Source organism: Pongo pygmaeus, chromosome 6 (genome assembly GCF_028885625.2).
Source record: "Pongo pygmaeus isolate AG05252 chromosome 6, NHGRI_mPonPyg2-v2.0_pri, whole genome shotgun sequence".
Taxonomy (NCBI): domain Eukaryota; kingdom Metazoa; phylum Chordata; class Mammalia; order Primates; family Hominidae; genus Pongo; species Pongo pygmaeus.
Genome location: NC_072379.2, coordinates 57580389 through 57602724, shown reverse-complemented (window position 1 = coordinate 57602724; position 22336 = coordinate 57580389). Strand labels below are relative to the sequence as shown.

The 22336-nt window shown below is 41.1% G+C and overlaps 1 protein-coding gene across 3 annotated transcripts in view; it reads right to left on the bottom strand.

Annotated features, from left to right (window-relative positions):
* CPVL (carboxypeptidase vitellogenic like) overlaps window positions 1-22336 on the bottom strand; it is a 205503-nt gene that overhangs the window by 121651 nt on the left and 61516 nt on the right. For all 3 annotated transcript variants that reach the window (XM_054494678.2, XM_054494677.2, XM_054494679.2), the window contains 2 exons: window positions 9383-9561; window positions 1397-1515 (listed from right to left, as the gene is read on the bottom strand). In XM_054494678.2, the coding sequence (XP_054350653.1) occupies window positions 1397-1515; window positions 9383-9551 (288 nt within the window). In that variant the 5' untranslated portion in view covers window positions 9552-9561. The remainder of the gene's footprint in view (window positions 1-1396; window positions 1516-9382; window positions 9562-22336) is intronic.

Genomic DNA, 22336 nt, shown 5'->3' with positions numbered 1-22336 from the left:
CCTGTTAGGCAGACCCCTATGGGCTAGACCACCCGACTCCACCTGGCTCCCAGTTGGGCTTTACCTATGGGAGGCACCAGCAAGAGACTGGAGGGTGCTCATGCTCCAGTGCTGACCTTGCACTTGTATGACCCTCAGGGTGACTGTCTCCTTACATTGCACGCTCTAGGCATCTCACTTGCCTCACTCAACAGGAACACTGACGAAGAAATAAGAAGCCCTCTCTAGGGGCCAAGAAAGCCTTCCAGAGAAGACGACACGCTGACGGCTACTGTGAGCCCAACGACAAAGGATCTGGAATTCTTCACCATTTCTTACATGCCCCAACCTGACCACACCTCACACCACAGGCTGCTTTGGGGTGAATTATGTCAGAGGCCATGTAGTGGAGAAAGCAGGAAAGAAAATTCAAGAAAATATAACTCAATAGTACCAGGAGAAACAACGTAACTTGAAAACTACCCTGGACTAAGCAATGTACTCAGTTACTACAGATGCAACCCAGCTATATGCAAATCACATGAAAATATAAATAACACCCTCCATAGAGATAGCTTTTTCTTTGCTTTCTCTAGCCTGTAAAACAAATCCAATTTGGAGGATGAAAATAGAAAATTACTCTGCAGTGGAATAAGATTTGCATCTCAGCGCTTCTAGCAATACCCGCAACAGCACCCCCAAGCTAAAAGTGTCTTGTTCATACAGAAGAATGGCATAATCTAGAGGTGAACTACATAGGATTGGTGAAGTAGAAAAACATACGTACCTCTGTATATAGAGATTTGGGAAAGCGATGGCCTTTCCTGCCAGAAGCCTTCCTAGATCGGCAATCCTCCCAATCTTCTTCTAAAGATCCATAGAGTCTGAGTTCAGTTCTGTCTCCTCTGTGGCCCCCGCAGTACAGAATATGCTCAATAAGTGGGTACTGCATGCATGAAGGGGTCCACAGACAGGGCAGCTATACAAGGCCATGGCTGACTAGATATAAACATACTTAGCCACGCATTACCTGTTCACTTCAGGAATCTCCCTGCTTCTTATCCTCCTTGGGCTCCCCCGACCCATCCCTGCCCTAAGTATTTTTAGAACAAAAATACAACAAAATGATAGGAAGAAGACTGTAGCAGAAGAAGGTGGTAGTCTTAACACTCCAAATAAGGCTGCAAGAAATTTAGAAGTTGGATACTTCCCACTCCCGCCAAAAACATTTGTTTCCTGCCCATAAATAGGAACACCACGCAGATTTGCTTATTTTTAGAAGAAAAAAAAAATCTTATTTTTAGAAAAAATCTATGAGATTTTTTTTTAAAGACCTGTAGATCGGTAGGCTAACATTTCTACCCTCAAACGGCAAGCCAGCTCTTGAACGCTGGCGTTCTTTCTGTTGGGCACCTACCTGAGCCGGGAAGAACCAGAAGAAGAGGTTGCTGTTGTAAGTCTTATTCACGGTGAGGAAGCCGGCATAACTCCTCATGTTCAGTCCTAGGAAAGGACTGACCAAACTCAATTCTCTTCCTAGTGGGGGAAAAAAAACATTTACCCAAGGATTACAGAAAACAACAACAACAATAACAACAAAAATGTGAGCCATCTATCTCAGTCTGGATGAAATGGGGTGATTAGATAAGCTAAAAGGGAACTGGTATAAAAGTAGTTCCTTCAGCAAATTCCAGCCTGCCTCTGGCCAATCCCACATAGTCCACGTTCACAATTTAGCCAAGGATACGTGAAAGTTTTAAGCCTTTGGGGAGGGGTGCCCAAATATATTTTATAAACTGTAATAAGGTTTTTTTAAAGTTCTTTTAAAATGAAGAAAAGAAAATCTCCTATCATCACACCTTGCATAAACCAAGGTGATCACCTTGGGCCACATGGAAAGGAGCAGAATAAAGTAACCTGACCCGAAACAGTGGGGTGCAAGAGTAACAATGTGGTGAAGCAGCTCTCGGCCTCGCCCCGAGGAGGCCTGTGTCCTTCACGCTCTTATTTTCATGAAGGCAAAAAGCCTGTCACATCTACTAAGAGGAGTGGGCTGAGGCATATGGGAGTGTGGGCAGCTGTGGACAGTGGGGAGAGGTGGACAGTGGTGGACAGTGGGGAGACTGGGGGTGACCTCATGGCTACTCAGGGGAAGCCAAATAGGACAATGGGGCAGTTGTGGAGGCCAGGGGTCCTGGCTTTCTTATGGCACCATTGAGACAGGCACAGGGAAGGAGTAATTGGGGATGCTTAGACAGCCAAGGATGCCCAGGAGTAAAGAATGCTACTAGGAGCTGACATTTACAAGGCCACAATACCAGCACTTTACATGATGTGGGAAGTACAATTCTCATTCCCACTTTACAGATAAGAAAGCTGAAGCACAGAGAGGTTAAGTGACTTGCCAGCTAGTAGAGGAGAGCTGGGATTAAACAGAGCAGTCAGGCTGCAGAGTTTGTTCCTTCCCCCAGGGCTTTCAACTAGAGTAAATCAGAAGGTGCAGGTGGCAGGGAGTGGGAAGGGAAGTAGTGGTTGGGAAGGGAAGTAGTGGTCACGAAGGGAGTGGTGAAGGAACAGAAAACAGCAGAACATGGTGGCGAAGGAGAAGAATCCTTTAGTGGTGACAAAGAATGTGTCCCCAGTAGGAACCAGTCACTCAAGAAAAGCGATGTAAGTCTGAGCCATATTAAGTTGGAAACTGGTTAGTAGGTCAGGAAGCTTGACTCCTCACATGCCATCAACTAAAATGCCTTTGATGGTAGGTGGAGCCCTTAGGCTCTGGAAGGCTAATTGTTAGCATCTTTTCCCAGCTCAGCATTCAGAGACAACACTGATAGGATAAAATAAGCCAAGGTGACAATATTTACACTCACGGGAAGAGATGCTACAAGTCAGGGTCCTGACTGCAAGGGCTGGTTGCTAAACTTTTACCAGCACACTGATGTTTTGGGACCACTAGTTCCTATTTTAAAAGAGGCATGCCTCTTAGCTGAGCATGGTGGCAGTGCTTGTAGTCCCAGGAACTCGGGAGGCTGAGGTGGGAGGATCGCTTGAGCCCAGGAGGTCAAGGCTGCAGTGAGCCATGATCATGCCACTGCACTCCAGCCTGGATGACACTGCAAGACCCTGTCTCAAAACAAAAAAACATATATATAGGCATGCCTCTCAAAAGGAAAACCTCTCATCTAGACCACACAGTTCCTTTGCTGATCCTAGCGCTCCTATCGACCAGCTGGTGACCCTCCGTACAGGCATTTAACCTCCCTGTACTTCAGTTTCTCCTCTATGGAAGATGGACTGCCTGTGGGCCACCTGGATTAAAAGAGCCCCCACATGTAAAACCTATAGAAAGAAGCTGGCAGGTAGGGAGCAGAACTACTCTTGCTATCTGTGAAATGCACCTGCTGACTAGGAACAGGGAGCACCTCTGAGCAGAGGAGGTCGTGGGGACAAAAGAAAGGTCTCAACAGGTGGTCCTTGAAGGTCCTGTTAGGCTAGCACAATAGAAGAGCATGGGTTTCCTAGACTGACAGACCTGGGTTTGGAATTCTAACTAGATTAGGACTCCCCAGCAAGTTGCTCCTCTCTCTGAGCCTCTTTCCTTTTATGCAAAATATAAATACTGATTCCGCTACCCCGGGCTTTCTGTGAGGATCAAACAACAAAAATGCATATGAACCCTTAGCCTAGCACTGCACATAAAATACGGGTTCAGTCAATTGGAAGGGAAAGTTATCATTAGCCTTTGGCCACTCCAAGTGAAGTCTAGAAGAATTTCCTTTTTCTGGCTCAGCCTGGTTCTCCCAGGGAAGATTGCTTAATGCAACCTCTGTAGGTCTTCACATTCTGTTCCCAATGAGGTCTATCCCTCCTCTATCAGAAAAAAAGCCAAAGAAAAAGAGAGAGAGGTGAGGATTTTATGAGAAAGAAAAGGGAGGTGTTTGGGGAAAGTGGTTTTTGCCACTCCTCCCCTCCTACTCTTCCCACCATCTGTCGTTTTTCTTCTCCCCTTCTTCACTTCCACTCTTAATTAGCCCAGAGAAAGATCACCCCCCAGGGCTGGGCAGCCTTTAAAATGCTTTTGAAATATTTTTAGCAAAACTATTAATCTTCTCAAAATGAAACAGATACCACCCCCCACCTCCCCAAAAAAAAGGAGAGTAGAGAAGTAAAAACTGTGGATTGGAAATGAGATGTGGACCACAGAGAGGTAAATGGGAAGAAAAGGATTTGAGAAAGACGACACAGAAAAATGAGAAAGGTCAAAGTATAATGAGAAAAAGAGAAAATATATAATAGAAAGGAGCTGGAGGGAATGGAACAGAGGAGAGGATGATTGAATCAATCTATCTCTCCCAAGACCAGCACCACACAGGGTCCACGGATTGCTCTCAAATGATTCAGATGTTCACTCATCCCCCCCTTCCCGAGGATGCCAAAGTAGCTTCTCTACTACCTTTTACTTGAGTATATTTCAGACCTTCCCTCCTAGGTCAGGAGGTTGGAAAGTGGGGAATTTGTCTTATTTAACTTTGCATACCTTGGGACTCGGCATGCTGATTTACACACCTAAGACGTTCAATAAATACTTTCTAATGAATGAATGTTAACAAATGAATGGATGAACAAGTCAATAAATGAATGAACTAAAACAAGCCCTACTGACAATGCACTAAGATTAGCTTATTTCTACAAAAACCTCCTAAGGCAGACCTTGCTAAAAGATCTTAAGAAATTTAGAACTTTTCTCTAGCCCATAAAAAAAGTTTTGCCCTGTTTCAAATTTTAAATTTCCACTAACTAAATCCCAGTAAAATAATTAAAAATGTCATCAACTAAAATGACTTTTTATATTTTCGAATGTCCTGTGCATCCTTCTATTAATGGAATGTGGAAAACAAACTCCCAAGATGGAGGAGTTTCTATCTTTCCGGCACCATGACTCACAGTACAAATGTTTAGAACAGTTTTAAAAAGGAAAAGGTTTTCTTTGAAGTGATTTTACTTCCTCCTTGTTTTTTACTGCTGCAACCAGTGTTTGTGATATTAACACTTTCAAAAACATTGGAGTGTGACCAACAAAGGGCTTGAACCAGCTAATCAGCATGCATGTCAGATTCATAAACACTCAAGTTATCACCAGTGTGGACAGACATTATCAGATCATAAGTAACAATAAATTAGGACCTACCAGTAAAATAGTCTTTAAAGTGTGAAACTGCAGTGTTTATAAACAAGCTAAAATGTGCCTCCTACATTCATTTTGTTTCAGGGAGTAAAGATTTATTCCAGCTTCAGAGAAAGTAAACATGCAATTACAATCACACAAAACTAAGCCAGCTAATTGGGGATTTAAAAAATAAAAATTTCCCTTGTTTTTTTGTGAGCTACTGTTTATCTCGAAAATGTTCCATTGCAATAATAAGACTCACATTCCTAGGGTTTTGACAGACTCGATAAACAAAAGGGATTTAGGGGAGTGAGCTGACCATCTGTCCAGAGCTTCCTGAACTTTCAGCAAAGCGGATGAATAAAATTATCCTTAATTATGTTGTCAGGGCTACATTTCAATACCCAGATGTACCAGATTTTGAATCAGCCACTTAAAATTCTGTTCAAAGAATTTGACTGTGTAACATAACTTCAGGAAGTGATATTATACACAGATTTAATATTTTAAATGTTGTCAATCATCAGATGAAGATCTACCAATCTTGACATGGGAGGGTGGAAGATAAAAACTACCTCCCTTGGAATCTTTCTTGGCTGCTGCTAATACCCATAACTGAGAAATGCTCATAGGCAAGAAAGACAGGAACAGGAGGGATGTCAGTAGTCTCTCAGATAGATTTCTCTGTATTCTTTTTACTTGGTTCTACCAGATGTATGATACAGAAACACCATGGTCACTTTCACTTAATGCCTTTGTTTAAGCTGTTTCTCTCATTTGGTACGCACAGACCTTTCGCTATTTACGTAAATCTTACCCAACACTCTGAAGTCCAGAGCTGGTCATATAGCATAGTGGTTCATACCATGGGCTCTGGGGTTGGCCAGTATAGGGCTTAATTCGGAGCTGCTCATATAGCATAGTGGTTCATACCACGGGCCCTGGGGTTGGCCAGTATAGGTTTTAATTCCAGCTCTGCCACTTAATAGTTTTATGGCCCTAGGCAAGATATTTGATTTCTCCAGGCCTCAGTGTTCTCATTTGTAAAATGGGAACAATGCTTATGGATTCTTCATTAGGGTTGCTCTGAGAACTAAATGAGCTAATGGATGTAAAGCACAATGCCTGGCACATGGTTGGTACCCAAATTTAAATTCCATACATATTTATACATACCTATTATGTATAGGTACTATGCTAGGTACTAGGGATATAATGACTAAATGTTAGCTACTTATTATTTTTACAACTACGACAGCTTTAGTATTTTCTCCCTCGATTATGCCAACCAACAGGGATAGGTTCCTCCTCCGCATCTCCAGTGCACTTACTTCAAATGTAATACTTTAGTACTTTAGTATGCACTGCCTAATTCCTTAATTGTTTTGTGTGTATGCATCTGGTCACTTTAGAAGAACACTTTAGAAGCTTCTGAAACAAACAGAACTAAATTACAGTAGGCAAATCACAGAGCAGAAGTCAGAAGATTTGGGTCCTAAACCCATCTCTGCTACCCAACTCTGTTGCACACATTCCACTGGGCAACTCGGGTAAAGTATTTCAGTCTCAATTTCCTCATATGTGGATTGGTAGAATTTGGTTATAACAATTACTTAACTCCTTTTCATCCCTACATTAAATGGTTTGCTTTGATTTACTGTTAATGAACATAAATCTAAGCCATCAGAATCCACTTGTTAAGGAAGCTGAAATACGTGCATGTAATCCAATTTGGAGGGTTTGAGTTAACGACACTTTGCCTCTTCACAAGCATCTTAATGGTATCAGCCCATACGGTGGGGCAGCCGTCTTCCCATGACTTCTTTTGTGAGGTAAAAATCAGTCCTTTTTAAAATACACTAAATATATTATCAAAGTTTTTCATCTTTCCTTAGAAAAGAGATGGTGAAACTTGAAGCCAGTGTGTATTTCAGAAAAAGACATATGAACAGCACTTACACATACCCTTAAAATACAAGAATGTCTTCGTGTAAAATGAAAACCAAAAAACAATGACATCCTATTGGCTGTGAGAATACTTTGAATAAATAAAATTTGCTTTATTTTAAACTTCTTTATAGAGTATTTAGATTTGCTTTTGATCTTTAAAATGACCATTTGTCTAAAATTTCCAGTGTTCTTCTTCATTCCCATCACATCTGCCAACCTGCCAGCTTCACAGTCACTATCTCGGCCTTCCCACCACAAGGGACAACCTTGGGGCCCCTGTGTGCCAGATCCCTGTCTCTCACCTTCTTAAACACAGTCTCCAACAATGGTTCCCCAAACCAAACCAATTCCCCACTCATCATTTCCATCAGCAAATAAACATTCTCTCCTATTCTGTTAAAGACCCTTCCTGGACCCCAGGGCTCCCTCCAGCCACTACCCCATTTCTCTGCTGCTCTTTGCAAATATCTCCTCAGAATAGCTACCTGTCTACTGTTTTATAGTTCAGGAACCTACTGAAGTCCAGAAAGTTGAAATCATTTACCTGCACAGTGATTAAGCACAAAGAAGCATTAAGAGCAGATACAGGGCCGGGGGCAGTGGCTCATGCCTATAATCCCAGCACTTTGGGAGGCCGAGGCAGGCGGATGACTTGAGGTCAGGAGTTTGAGACAAGCTTGGCCAACAAGGCAACAAGTAGACCCCATCTCTACTAAAAATATAAAAATTAGCCAGGCGTGGTAGCGCATGCCTGTAGTTCCAGCTACTCAGGAGGCTGAGGCAGGAGAATCGCTTGAACGCAGGAGGCAGAGAGTGCAGTGAGCCGAGGCTGCACCACTGCACTCCAGCCTGGCGACAGAGCAAGATTCTGCCTCAAAAAAAAAAAAAAAAAAAAAAAAAAAAAAGAGCAGATGCAGGTCATAAATTTTAGTCTCTGATAACACTAAGTGATACCTCTTTTCCTATTAGTAATAACAATAGAAAAATCCACAATCTCTAAATAAAGCCATTTGCAAACACTGATATTTGGAGAACAATTTATAGAGTACAAAAAATTTTCACGTGCCTTATCTTGTTGGATTTTCATAACATCTCTGCAAGTTGGGTAAGTTGTGAAATCTCCATCTTATCTTAATGAGAAAACTAAGGCCTAGACTTGCTGGATAACGGGGCACAGCAGGGAGGCTGCAGTGAGGCTGAGTATGAAGCCTACACACCAGCTGGTATCTGCATGAACTCTGGCTAGTAGCTCAATCTCTTTCTGCCTTGGTTTCACATGTGTAAAATGGGTCCACCTCCCTGGGATGTTGAGATGTTTAAATAAGTTCATGCAGAAAGCTTGGAACCAGTGATTGACTCATAGTAAGTTTTAAGGATAGTATTAGCATTGAGTGCCCACTGGGGGACAGGCACTCTACTAGTCTTATAAATAAAATGCTGCAACTCAACCATGCAGGTAATTCAACCCTGGCTAATTCTCATTTTAGCTAAAAACTCAGACAACATATGACATCAAGTCATTAATATTTGAAATAGGCCGGGTGCGGTGGCTCATGCCTATAATCCCAGCACTTTTGAAGGCTGAGGAGGGTGGATCACCAAAGGTTAGGAGTTCAAAACTAGCCTGGCCAACATGGTGAAACCCCATCTCTACTAAAAATACAAAAATTAGCCAGGCATGGTGGTGGGCACCTGTAATCCCAGCTACTCGGGAGGCTGAGGCAGGAGAATCGCTTGAGCCCAGGACGCAGAGGTTGCAGTGAGCAGAGATGGCACCACTGCCCTCCAGCCTGGGCGACAGAGCAAGACTCTGTCTCAAACAAACAAACAAACAAAAAATATATATATATATATTTGAAATAAAACAACTGAGTAAAAATACTGAAATATATTTTGCATCCTATGGGTTACTTGTTTTAAGAAAAACTATTGGCCAGGTGCGGTGGCTCACAACTGTAATCCCAGCACTTTGGGAGGCCGAGGTGGGCGAATCACGAGATCAAGAGATCGAGACCATCCTGGCCAACATGGTGAAACCCCCTCTCTACTAAAAATACAAAAATTAGCTGGGCACGGTGGCTTGCGCCTATAATCCCAGCTACTCAGGAGGCTGAGGCAGGAGAATTCCTTGAACCCGGGAGGCGGAGGTTGCAGTGAGCCGAGATCGCGCCACTGCCCTCCAGCCTAGTGACAGAGCGAGACTTTGTCTCAAAAAAAAAAAAAAAAAGAAAAAAACTGTTGAACTCATGCCAGTGGTTTTCTGATTTAATTAAACTTACTTACCTTTTTGGATCTTCCCAGCTTCAATGTAAGGGGTGAGAAATAATGGCTGTCCTGAGTCTCCCTTAGGTGGCATGGAAACACTTCTGTATAGGGAGCGAAATAGCCCATCACAGGGGCCAGGCATCAACAGGACTAGCGAAACAATCACCTTCCACATGGTACCAACCATCTCTCAGTGTCTAGGATAAAAACAGCATTCCAAAAATGAATCATAAGAGTAAATATTTACCTGGCCCTTTTACATGTAAGAAATTCATTCATTCACTTAAAAAAATTACTGTGTAACGGCTCTCTGCTAGGACCTTGGATAGCACCATAAATAAGCACACCCAATCCCTGCTTACTCTTAAATTCAAAGGCTAATGGGAGATTCTTCAAGGGATTTACAATGTCAGTAATTTTTCAATTACTGATTTTTTTTTTTTTTTAAACAGAGTCTTGCTCTGTTGCTCAAGCTAGAGTACAGTAGCACAATCACGGCTCACTGCTGCCTTGACCTCCTGAGCTCAAGCAATCCTCCCACCTCAGCCTCCCAAAGTGCTGGGATTATAGGAGTGAATCGTTGACATTTTTTAAAATGCAGTTTGGAAAGTAAATTCAATGGAGGATTAGATAAAGACTCAGAACAACAAGAACTCTGTAACTGACCATAAATGGGTGGTAGAAACCATTATGCCACCACAGAAGGTCAGAGGATTGAGAGCACATTTCAGGCTGAAAGATCATAGAAAGGCCTTACCCAAGTTGGATATGGATAAAAGGTGAATGGTTCTCAGACAGGTGGGAGAAATGGGAAAGGCATCATGGGTGGGTGGAAACAGCTTAAGCAAAGGTGAGACCCCAGGCATCCATGCACACCTTGCAGGGAAATTTCAAAGAAGCAATGGATTTCTGGTTATGTTCAGTTTGTATCAAAGAACAACAACAAAAACAGGAAGGAAGAAAGAAAGGGGGTGGGGGTCATACAACTACCCTTAGGTCCCTCTCCTTATTGCTAGCTGATAAGTAAATTAAAGACATTAGGCCCCAAACCATTAGCACAAAGCTTTCCAAAGATCTTCAAGTCTGATGTTTGCTTAGAATATTCATCTGAGATGATAATAATAATGGCATAAAATTGTATAATTATTTACTTGAACATCAATATGTAAATTATATTTATAGTGGGCTTTCCCATGTATTTGTAGATGATTTGAATCTCCTAATTCCACCAGTGTTAGAGAAAAATGACTGAATGGTATTTGTTAAAGCATGCAGACGAAGACTTTATCAGGATAATGATAGGCACAGGGACCTTGCAGTCAACAGTCTTGCAGCAAGGAAGAGAGATTGGGCTCAACTCCAAATGCAGCACGGGCCAGTGGGAATTTATAGCCAAGGAGCAGTGTGGGGGTCAGTGGATGGAAAATTACTCAAAGGAAGCATTGGGGTAAGGTGGATCTGGCTAAATCTAATAGGATTCTCACTGAAGACAGGCCAGGGTGATCAGACATCACCTGGGGGATGGTGCAGGATGAGAAACCTGGTCAGACATTGAGGCGATCAGATGTTGATGTTGGTGGTTCTTGGTAAAATGACTTAACCAGTGTCCTTTGCTAAAACTGGATTTTACAAGGAAGTGAACAAATGGGCCTAGCAGAAGATTCAGAAGCCTGACTAAAATTTGGCCAAGGAAAAAATCCTTGACACCAGGAAAGTGAGGATTATTGTCACCAAATTCAGATAAGGAAAACTTGAGTCAAAAGAGTGTCTCATGCAAGGACACGAAAGTAGAGAAACCAGGACTTGACCCCACTCAAGGCCAGAACTAGGGAGAAGTGAGGGAGGTACAGATGCAGGGTCAGATCTCATTTTGATCTAAAATGTTGACCATTTTTATTATCATTAATTTTTCTCTGTATTATACAGTTTTTAAACTATTACATTAAAATATTACTAATCTTGAGGTTTTTTTGACACTTTCTTAAGTTTTACACCTGAGGTAGTGTCTCTCTTGTCTCACCCTAATCCTGACCTTGCTAAGTAGGGAATTATGACAAGCACACCAGGGCCGTTACATGACTCTGAACTCCTGCTATTTAAACATGATCTGTGTTCTTAGCTGTACATTCTAAATCAAATACATGAAATGAATGGGTACTCCACACATTCACATTTCTGGATGGAAGAAGCGATACACAATTATGCAAATATAATGCCTGCTTTTGCTCAGTGCTTTAAAATGCCAAGCCATTAGAACATCTTAAAAATACAAAACGTGTAAAAATCTTTTAACGACATGCTTATTAGAACCCAATTTGGCATAACATGAAAATATTGGTTATAGCAAATTTTAAAAGCTTTTCAGGCACATTTCTCCAGTAAGATAAAGGTTTATAATTATAATGTGATTGAATATATAACCCTTGTCATGTCTCTCAGGGTTAACTTACTAGAATTCCCCACACTTAATGTAAATAAGGCCAACCAAATCCAGTATGGAGCTAAAAATTGCTTTTGCCTATTACTGACTATAATAAAGAACAAAATGAATTTAGGAACTGAAATTAGGTTCCCAAGAAGCCCCAGGGTAATCAAGAAGCCCCAGGGTAATGACCTCCATGGCACTGTGAAAACATTTTTTTAAATTACATGAACTTGTTTACACTGATGCTTTTATAGCATAGCTACTTTCAAGGGATGCCTGAAATCAACAATCTTACTCTCTAACTGGTTCAGAAAAAATATATATATATGCAATATTTACAAAAAATAATGGAAGAAGCTCTTCCAGTAAGAGGTTTTTTTTTTTTTTCCTGGGGACAGAAACAAGAAACCAATCATGCCATCTAATTTCTCAATCTTCCTGTTGCCAATCCCTAGCCCCCTTTAATGGAAGCCATTAATATTTAAATAACCAGGGTAGTTACAGCACTTCCCTTGTAAGCAGATGTTGACTCAAAGATGTTAAAAAAGGAAAACAGGTAAAACTGGTCCTGTTTTAATTGACATAAATCTAATACATAAAAGTAAGAATTGGATCAATTTAGTAGATCTCATTAGTATTTAATCAAATAACTATCTGAGTCATGGTTTCCCATGTAGGTGAATTGAAGCGCCGACATACTTCATTTTACAGTTCTCATTCAACAGTCAGAATTCCTGAACTGTGCTTAGCTCTTATCTCTCTTTATAAGAATGAAAGCTAGTATCATAAACGGAGAAGTGGGTTTTTTAAACACCCTCTCATATGTTTTTGCTTATCCTAAATTAGCATGAATCTTCTTATTTATTGAACATTTATTGAGCAATTTCTAAACCAACAAACTTTATACCAGATAGAGGATAACTCCCACAGAAAGTTGAAAAAGAAAATTGTTAACCCTACACTTTATCATACCTACTTGAAATAATATGAAAACAGTGGTGCTATTTCCAGTTCAAACATATCATATTGAAGAATTCAAACACAATGTTCTTCTTAATAAATATTTAGAAACAGAATAAAATCTAGGTAAATACAAAACAATATCGATAGAATCAAAGAATCTAAAGGTCAAAAGTATATAATTTGCTAAAATTGTCTTACTAAACCTTAAATATTAAAGTTGAAAATCATGTGTCCAATGTATGATTTTTGATATGGAACAAAGCTATTTATCCAGTGTTCTTTAGAATAATAAAAATTGTCAATAAATAAAATTTCCAACAATAAGACATCAGATAAGTTACTATACACCAAAAAGACAAAATTATTATACATACAGCAATTAAAATGATTCTACTAAGAATGTTTTGAAAAATATGATAAAATATTATTAGGTAAAGAAAAGCAGGATATTAGATTGGATATATGGTTTTTTTCCTTATTTAATACTTCTTAGTAATTTCTAAATTTTCCACAAAAATTTTATACTCAGAAAAAAATAATTTTGTTGCTTTTTTAAAAATACAAAGTGAAGCAACTGCTAGACATGGCAGAAAAAGTGCTTATTCCTTATTCCTTACTACTACCTGGGTATGACCTCTTCTGTTTCCTAGGAATAAGGTTCTATTTGTACTTCTAGAATAGCTTCTTCTTTCTCTAACATTCTGTTAAGATATGTCCTGATCTCCTAAAGCCACAGAAGCCCAGAAACTCAAAGTAAATTTTCTCTTCGGTAAATCAGAAGGCTCTGCATAAATGTGAGATGCTATTATAATAATATTTATTATCATACCTGTATTTCATTCTGCCTGGAGTACCGTTCATAATGAGAGTGCATATAGTTGGTACTAAGCAAATATTATTGAATTGATGAATCTAAATACGGAACCATGTTTTAGACCTACAAGATATTAAATGTTCATGTGGTCCAGTTCCTTCATCTTCAGATTAGAAAACTTCTACCAGGGAGTAACTAACTTGATCAAGATGACAAGGCCAAGACTCAAAGCCAGAATTTACTTATGGCTCTAAATCTCATCTGCTTTCCACTCTCCCATCATTTTATTTTATTTTATTTTTTTTTTGAGACAGAGTCTCGCTCTGCCACCCAGACTGGAGTGCAGTGGTGCGATCTCAGCTCACTACAACCTCCGCCTCCTCGGTTCAAGCGATTCTCTTGCCTCAGCCCCCCAAGTAGCTGGGATTACAGGCACTCACCACTACACCTAGCTAATTTTTGTATTTTTAGTAGAGGCGGGGTTTCACCACGTTGGCCAGGCTGACCTCAGGTTCCTGATCTCAGGTGATCCACCAGCCTTGGCCTCCCAAAGTGCTGGGATTACAGGTGTGAGCCATCGCCCTCAGCCTACTCTCCCACCTTTATTCCAGATATATTCAAATATTCTGACTCTCACTGTCTCAATAGATAATAACAGCCTGTAATAGTCCTAAATCCCTTCTATGGATTGTTAAAGGATGGAGTAAAGAAATAAACAAATGAATAAAAAGAAACATTGATAAGTAAATCTGTCTAGAGAAGTCTGATTTTTAGAAACAACTCTGTAATAATCCAGGTCCTGCCATGACTCATCCGAGGACCTTGGTAAGACAGTAACTTCTCTGGGTCCCGCCTGATGTGCTCCAGCCAGCGCAAGAGAGCTGATGGTTAAATTTTCAGGAATGTTGAGAGTCAGTTGTTCAACAGAGCCACCGTTAACAATTAAACTGTTATTGAGGAAGTTACATTTTAAAACGTATGTTCAAAGTACTCAAAACTTATCATTTCCTAATGATTTTACTACATTTTACTATTATCTGTGATCTAGAGTGATCATATGTGATCAGATTACACATATGATGGTTTGCTTCTGGGCATCTTTTTCCAACTATGTGTTCAGTAATCTTGTTGGTAGCTTGAAATCAACTATGGTAGGAGTATTTATACCACAGTAACCAGCAAACACCAGAAATCAGGCCTTCTTTTTCTCAGACAGCCAATTGTTAAACATTTAGCTGCACACACTGGGCTCATCTTCATTATTGGTAAAATGAGCTAGATGATATTTTTCCACTAGCTCACACTCCAATTCCAATCGACCTGACCAGCAGAAGAGACAAAAAAGGAAAATCCTGGCCAGTTGTCCCCTACCTGATCAACCAGTAACATAATCAGATTTGCAAGACCTCAAGAAAAGAAACCTGAAAATGCCACTGGAGGTGTGTGTTTTGCCAAAGAAAAAAGAATCAAAAACAAAACCTGCAGGATGAGGACAAACAAACAAAGAGCAGGTCTTTAAATCAGCCTTATATTCTCCCCTTCACTCGTTTCCACTTCCCCACTTTACACTATCGATTACTCCAATCAAAGGATACATATCTTTCATATAATAACCATTGTAGCTGCAATTAAAATAGTTATTGCCCGGCACATTGGCTCATGCCTGTAATCCTGGCACTTTGGGAGGCCAAGGCGGGTGGATCCCTTGAGCCCAGGAGTTTATTTATTGATTGATTGATTTAAGGGACAGAGTCTAACTATGTTGACACCCTGGACAACACTCTTGAAGTACTCTCTTCCCAGGGAGGCCACAGTCATAGCATGCAAGGTAAAGGGCAACATTCTGCTGAAGTGGCACTGAGACACGCCTATCTCCTTTTCACAGGTTCCTCTCTGGCATCAGACGGTGGTGTCTAATCTCTCTAACGAATTAGTCATCCCTATCTCTGCCACTGTATCCTTGGATGTGCAGGAAAAGGAAACTAGAGGTGTGTGGCAGGGAGAGAATGAGAAAAATCAGGAAGAGGAGAAAATAATATAATCTGACACCACAGTCTGGAGCTTTACCTTGAAATCCCACTCCAACCAGAAGGGAAATTTAAGTGGGCATGTGGTGGAAAGTAAAATGTAAACATTATCCCAAAATGTTTTTCAACAGTTTTGAAATAGAAGGGCCATGCCTGTGACTAAAGGTACTATCATATAATGATGCCAGTTAATAGCTAACAATTACTGAATGCTTACCATGTACAAAACACTGTGCTGATTGCTTTATATTTTTTATTTCTAACCAGGTAGGTAAGGGTTAGAAACAACTTTACCTTGTCATCTCATTTTATATATGAGATACTGATCCTCAGAGAATTTAAGTGATTTGCTCAGGTTCACAGTTAGTTAAGCGGTAAAGCAAGGAACCGAGGTGTCGGGGCTCACAACATGATACCCCAAAATAATGGCACCTTGGCATAGTGAGTATTTTAAACAGCAGGAAATTGAAAAAACAGCAGAAGCAGGAAGGCTGCTCTCTGACCTTTTCCCACCTTTTTCTCCTGAGAGCTGGCCATGAAAGAATTCTCTGACCTACTTCCCCTGAAAGTAGGTCATAAGACCCTCATTCCAGAGGGGTCCTGCCCTATACCCAGAGGGAAGGAATGTCACACTGAGGCTGAAAAGAATCTGAACAAATAGGCCTTGCTGAGTTCCCCAGTTTATTACTATTAGATCACACTCTTTTGTCCTCCAATTACATTTCTGCACAACTGTCCCTAAACACACACGGTTTTCCCTGGGTCCTTGGGGCTTCGTTTTCTGAAGGTTTCTGTGTCACTGAAAACTTACATTAAATACAACTTTTATACTTTTCCCATTTAATCTGTCTTTTTTTTTTTCTTTGTATTTGTTATAGGGGTCTCAGCCATGAACCTTGTGATGGATAAGGAAAAGATATTCTTTTTCTCCCCTTACAGTTTCTGGCAGCCAACATGGGGTGGCTGCGACACCCCACTAGTTCCAAAACCTGCAGATGAGATCCTGAGACAACTAATAAAAAAACAACAAAAGGTTAAGAGTTTTTTGTTGTTGTTGTTTTTTAAACCAAGATCAGCTCTCTCGGATCTCTTCTTCTAGGTAGGAATTTCCTTTCCAAATTCAGATTAGCAGAAGAAAATCATTTGTTTGGATTGTGACTCTTATGTAAATCTGATTTGTGGATACCCATTCGTTATTGATCCTTTCCCTCCCAGGGACAGCTATCTCATTCCTGTTTCTCTCCTTTTGTTTCCTGTGAGCTTCGCTTCATGAGTGGTGACAAAACTCTCTCTGGGCCCAGCATGATGGCTTATGCCTGTAATCCCAGCACTTTGGGAGGTCAAGGTAGGCAGATCACTTGAGGTCAAGAGTTTAAGATCAGCCTGGCCAACATGGTGAAACCCGTCTCTATTAAAAATACAAAAATTAGCTGGGCATGGTGGCACACGCCTGTAATCCCAGCTACTCATGAGGTTGAGGCAGGGGAATCGCTTGAACCCAGGAGGTGGAGGTTGCGTGAGCTGAGATTGCACCACTGCACTCCAGCCTGGGCAACAGAGTAAGACTCTGTCTCAAAAAAAAAAAAAATTTTTTTTTAAATTTAAAAAAAGAAAAAAACTTTCTCTGCTCTCTGCCAGATGGGGTGCAAGTGTTTCAGCTAACAATGAGTGGGAAATACATCTCTGGGTAGATGATCTGAGAATGAGAGGGAGCCAGCCTTGAGGAAACAGTACAAAAGCCCTGCAGTGCAAACAAGTTGCTTACTGTGGGTTGGTGGGCACAGTCAATAGGGGAGGGAGTGGTACACAATGAGGCTAGAGAGATAGATAAAGCAGAGCTCTGAGAGTCTTATCTTCTTTCATCTGTGTTAGCATTTTATTCTAATGATAATGGGAGACCAATGGAGAGTTTAGAGCAAGGGAGGAATATCATTGGATTTACACTGTGACATGATTGCTCTGGTTGCTATCTAACAAGTAGGCTTAAGGAGAATCAGGATGGAACCAGGATACCTAATAAGAGGCCATTGTTATAACCCAGGAGATATGAGAAAGGCTGGGGTCAAGGAGTAGCAGAGGAGGTAATGAGAAACGGTCAGCTACATTGTGAAGGCAGATCTATGAGTATTTGCTCATAGACCAGACATAATGGCTGAGGGAAAGAAGTACAAGGATGGCACCTGTTTTCTGCCCAGAGTAACTGCATGGATTGTTATGCACTGAGTTGAAGATATTTTGAAGTTCTAACTCCTAGTACCTCAGAATATGACCTTATTTGAGGATAGGGTCTTTGCAGATGTAGTAAGGTTAATGCAAAAGTAATTGTGGTTTTTGCCATTACTTTTTTTTTTTTTTTTGAGACAAGTCTCGCTTGGTTGCCAGGGTGGAGTGCAGTGGCGCGATCTTGGCTTATGCAACCTCTGCCTCCCGGGTTCAAGCAATTCCCCTGCCTCAGCCTCCCAAGTAGCTGGGACTACAGGTGTGTGCTATCATTCCCAGCTGATTTTTTGCATTTTAGTAGAGGTGGGGTTTCACCATGTTGGCCAGGATGGTCTCGATCTCCTGACCTCGTGATCTGCCCACCTCGGCCTCCCAAAGTGCTGGGATTACAGGCCACACTACTTTTAATTAAAAGTAACTTTACACCAACCTAATAATTAGCTACAATGAGATTATACTGGAGTTGGATTAGGGCAGGGCTTTCATCCAATCTAACTCCTGTCCTTATAATAAGAGGAGGGAACTATAGAGGAGAATGGCATGTGACGAAGAGGCAGACGCTAAGTGATGTATCTGCAAGCCAAGAAGCGCAGGATTGCTGGTAAACATCAACAGCTAGAAGAGGCAGGGAAGATCGTAGCCTACAGGTTTCAAGAGGAGCATGGTCCTGCTGACACATTAATTTTGGACTTCAGCATTCAGAACTGTGAGATGATAAATTTCTGTTAAGTTACCCAGATGGTCATGTTTTGTTACAGCATCCCTAGGAAACTAATACATGAATAGTGGGGCCATGATTGGAGATCGGGAAGACTATGGAAGGAGTTGGGATGGAGGGTGTGAAGGCACAAAACCCCAAGAGTTCTACTTTAAGTTGCCTGGTAGGTGTCCAGTGAAAATTCTGACTGGCCAACACTAAGCTGGAAAAGGGAAGCAAAATGGATTTCTTACATCAAATATGTCTGGCATTATGCAAGCCAGGATTTCCCACAGGGTCCTTTATGGAATACCAATTCTGTAACATATTAACAGATTTTATAAGGAAAAACATTTGGGAAAGTCTGGGTTAAATACAATTAAATGGGCTCCCTTGTTACAGAACACCTCATAGCCGTTCACTAACAGACAGCACACCTTTTCTTGACTGTGACACTATTCTTAGACAAGCCCTAAGGCCAGAGCTTTATGTAAGACATATCCATATGAGTAAACTCAGTCCCAGGTTAAATAATTTTCTCATGCCCCCTCAGCTATTGAGTAGCAAAGGTGGAATTTGAAGCCATATCTAGGTGATGTCAAAGTCCACGTATTTTCCATATGCCACTATATAAATGACAGAATATAACAAAATCTGCCTCAATGCAACTGTTGATAAAAATGGAATTCTGAATAAAGTGGATTGTTTTGTCCATTTGCAGGATTTATAGGTACTGAAATTGCAAATGATTGAAAGGCATATTTATCTGTAAAGAAGTGAAAATCACAGGTCCACAGATGGCTTCATAATGGATTTCTAGTGTACTTCTTTCAGTTTCAAAAATTACTTTCTGGGGTAAGTGAAGCTCTCTACTCTTTAGGACATTAAAATCTCATGGCAAAGTCAGTGTCTTCCACTAAGAAATTTTTGTTAGTTTTGCTCAAGTCAGTGTAGCTCTGTTCTTCTTAGAATTGCCTCCTTTTGAATGGTGTGAGCCCGGGAGGCATAGCTTGCAGTGAGCCAAGATTGCGTCACTGCACTCCAGCCTGGGCGACAGAGCAAGACTCCGTCTCAAAAAATAAAAATAAACAAAATTAAAAAAAAAAGAATTGCCTCCTTTTTATTGCCTACTATAATTAGAATTTTCAAATAAAAACATTAGGATACACAGGGTGGCAAATACAAGGCTAAGATTGGGAATAATGAATGAGAACATTTTATATGAGGATAATCCTAGTAAATGTGGCAATGTCTTCAGTTTAACCGCCACTCCCTGAAGTGACAAGAAACCTCTTCCTGATTCTAAAAGAGCGACTATTATTTGTAGCAGTAACCACTCTATAGGACTCGCTTCCACGATTCTAGTACATTTCTCAGCTCTTTTCCATATGTTGTCTCATTCAAGCTTCACCTCCACTCTTTGTTGTTTTTGTTTTGTTTTGTTTTTTTGAGACACGGTCTCACTCTGTCGCCCACAATCTTGGCTCACAGCAATTTCCGCCTCCTGGGGCATAAGTGATCCTCCCACCTCATCCTCCAGAGTAGCTGGGACCACCAGTGCATGCCACCACACCCAGCTAATTTTTGTACTTTTTGTAGAGATGGAATTTCGCCATGTTGGCCAGGCTGGTCTCGAGCTCCTGGGCTCAAGCGATTTGCCTGCCTTGGCCTCCCAAAGTGCTGGAATTACAGGCATGAGCCACTGCGCCTTGGCCCACCTCCGCTCTTGAAAGGAGTTAGTGCAGCACTTCAAAAGAGGCCCATGCTGACTGGGCCACTTTGCAAGTGATAATACTCCAGGCAGCAGCTGAGCTGGAACAGACTCCAAGTTGACTGGACCATCCACTCATTCACTGAATAAATATATCCTTAGCTCATACAATGAATAAAACAGACAGCATCTGCCTTCATGAACTGAGGAAGAGAGATAGGCGAGAGCTTTTAAGAAAATCAAAGCAGGATAAACGGAATGGAGAGGAAAGGGGTCAAGCAGTGGCACTATTTGAGACAGGTGGTCAGGGAAGGCCCCCCTGAGTAGGTGACATCTGAGCAGATCTGAGGGCATGAGACAGTGTCTAGGAAGAAGAGAGTTCCTGGTGGGAGAACAGTGACTACAAAGGCCATTAACAAGAAACAATGTAGATGGAAGCCCATGGTGGGGGCCAGGTGAACGACGGTTGGAGTGGTTCAAAGGGGGATCAGGTATAGGCTCGTGCTGGGTATTGAAAGCCAACCTGTATTTTAGGCACTGCTTCTTCCCAGCTCTGGATATCTCTCTCAATGTCCAGGAAGTCCAACAGTGTAACACTGCTGGCCCCTTGCTGCTGTCTTCTTCCCTCCATAGGGGTAGGGTGTCAGGCAGAAAGGTTCACCTTATGGGTACATTTGGATAAACTGGTCATGTTGGGCTCACCTCACTCCCCATCCCCACATGAAGCGGTGCTTTTCTCTCTCCACCCTGTGTGAATCTGAGGATTGCTGGGCAAGTCTGCTCAACTCAGGCATCAGTCTTAGGAAACCCATTTGCCCAAAAGGAAAAGTGCCATTCCAGCCCAGCCTCCCTCGTTAATCAAGCTGATGTTTCGCTGTCCTCCTGCCTTGCTCTTCTGTCTTATTTCTCAATTTTTTCAGAACTCAGGAAAGAAAGACAAAGTGCTATGTTTTGGGCTCCCTCAGAGGCCTCAAAAATTAAATTTAGGTTTTATTCTAGTGCAACCCCTACACTCCACTGTCTCTATTATCCTGCAAAATTTCATCATATATACAATTGAAGAAAGACATGGTTAATAGTATCAGCTTCATCAGTCATACCCAGAATCTAAAGCCCCATACAGTCTGGCTTGCTCACACCAACCCTGAAAAGAGAAAGTGGAGGATGAGAAATGACCTCTCAGATCAAACCAGCCAAAATGTCTTCACACAGCTAATCCAAGGGCAACAAAGTCACTGCATGCATTCCCTCATTAGGTATTTGAAAATCCACTACGTATAGTATCCAAGGTGCAGACAACAGAAAAAGCCCACAGGCTGGTTCATCTGCTTCATAAGCCACTGAACACCCTCTATTACTGCTTCTGTCAGCAGTTTCTGAAAGCAAAAAAAATGAAATAAAACCCTGTTTTCTTTCTTACTTAATGTATTCTGACTTCTGTGCATATCATCTTGCTAAAATCATTAATAATCTCCATATTACTAAATTCAAAAGAAAAATCTGTCTTTATCTTTATTGACTTTTCTGACATGCTGACATTGCCCCTTTGGTAAATTTATCGATGCCTTGCCTTCTCTAATTTGTGTTTTCATAGATCTTCTAAAATTCTTCTAGGAGTCTATCCTTGGTCCACAGCTTATCACACTTCCACACACTAAAGAGTGGTCTCACCACTTTAACCAGCACTTTCTGTGGACACCACTCAAAATGAGAGTGCCTCTCAAAAGCTTCTGCCTCATCTATCCAACTGCCTGCCTAACATTTTTACCTGATGCCCCATGGGTATATGAAACTCAACATGTCAAAATGGTATTTAATCCTGCTGAAACGTGGTGAATCAGAAACATTTGTTTATTTCTGTCCCCTCATGAAACCTCTCTAAAATGAGAGTAAAGACATTTTTTAAAGTTATAAGTCCCAATACCCAAGAAAATAGGAGAGACAATAGTAAATGGGGCAGATCAAATTTTTGTTGTCAGATGGAAAGTGAACAGATAGTTTGCAGAGAATGAAGGCAGAATATAAACAAGAAACAAGCTAATTCAAACCATACAACTACAGAAAGGTTCAAAAATGGTAAGTACTGGATACTGCAGAAGGCAAAAGTAAAGCATG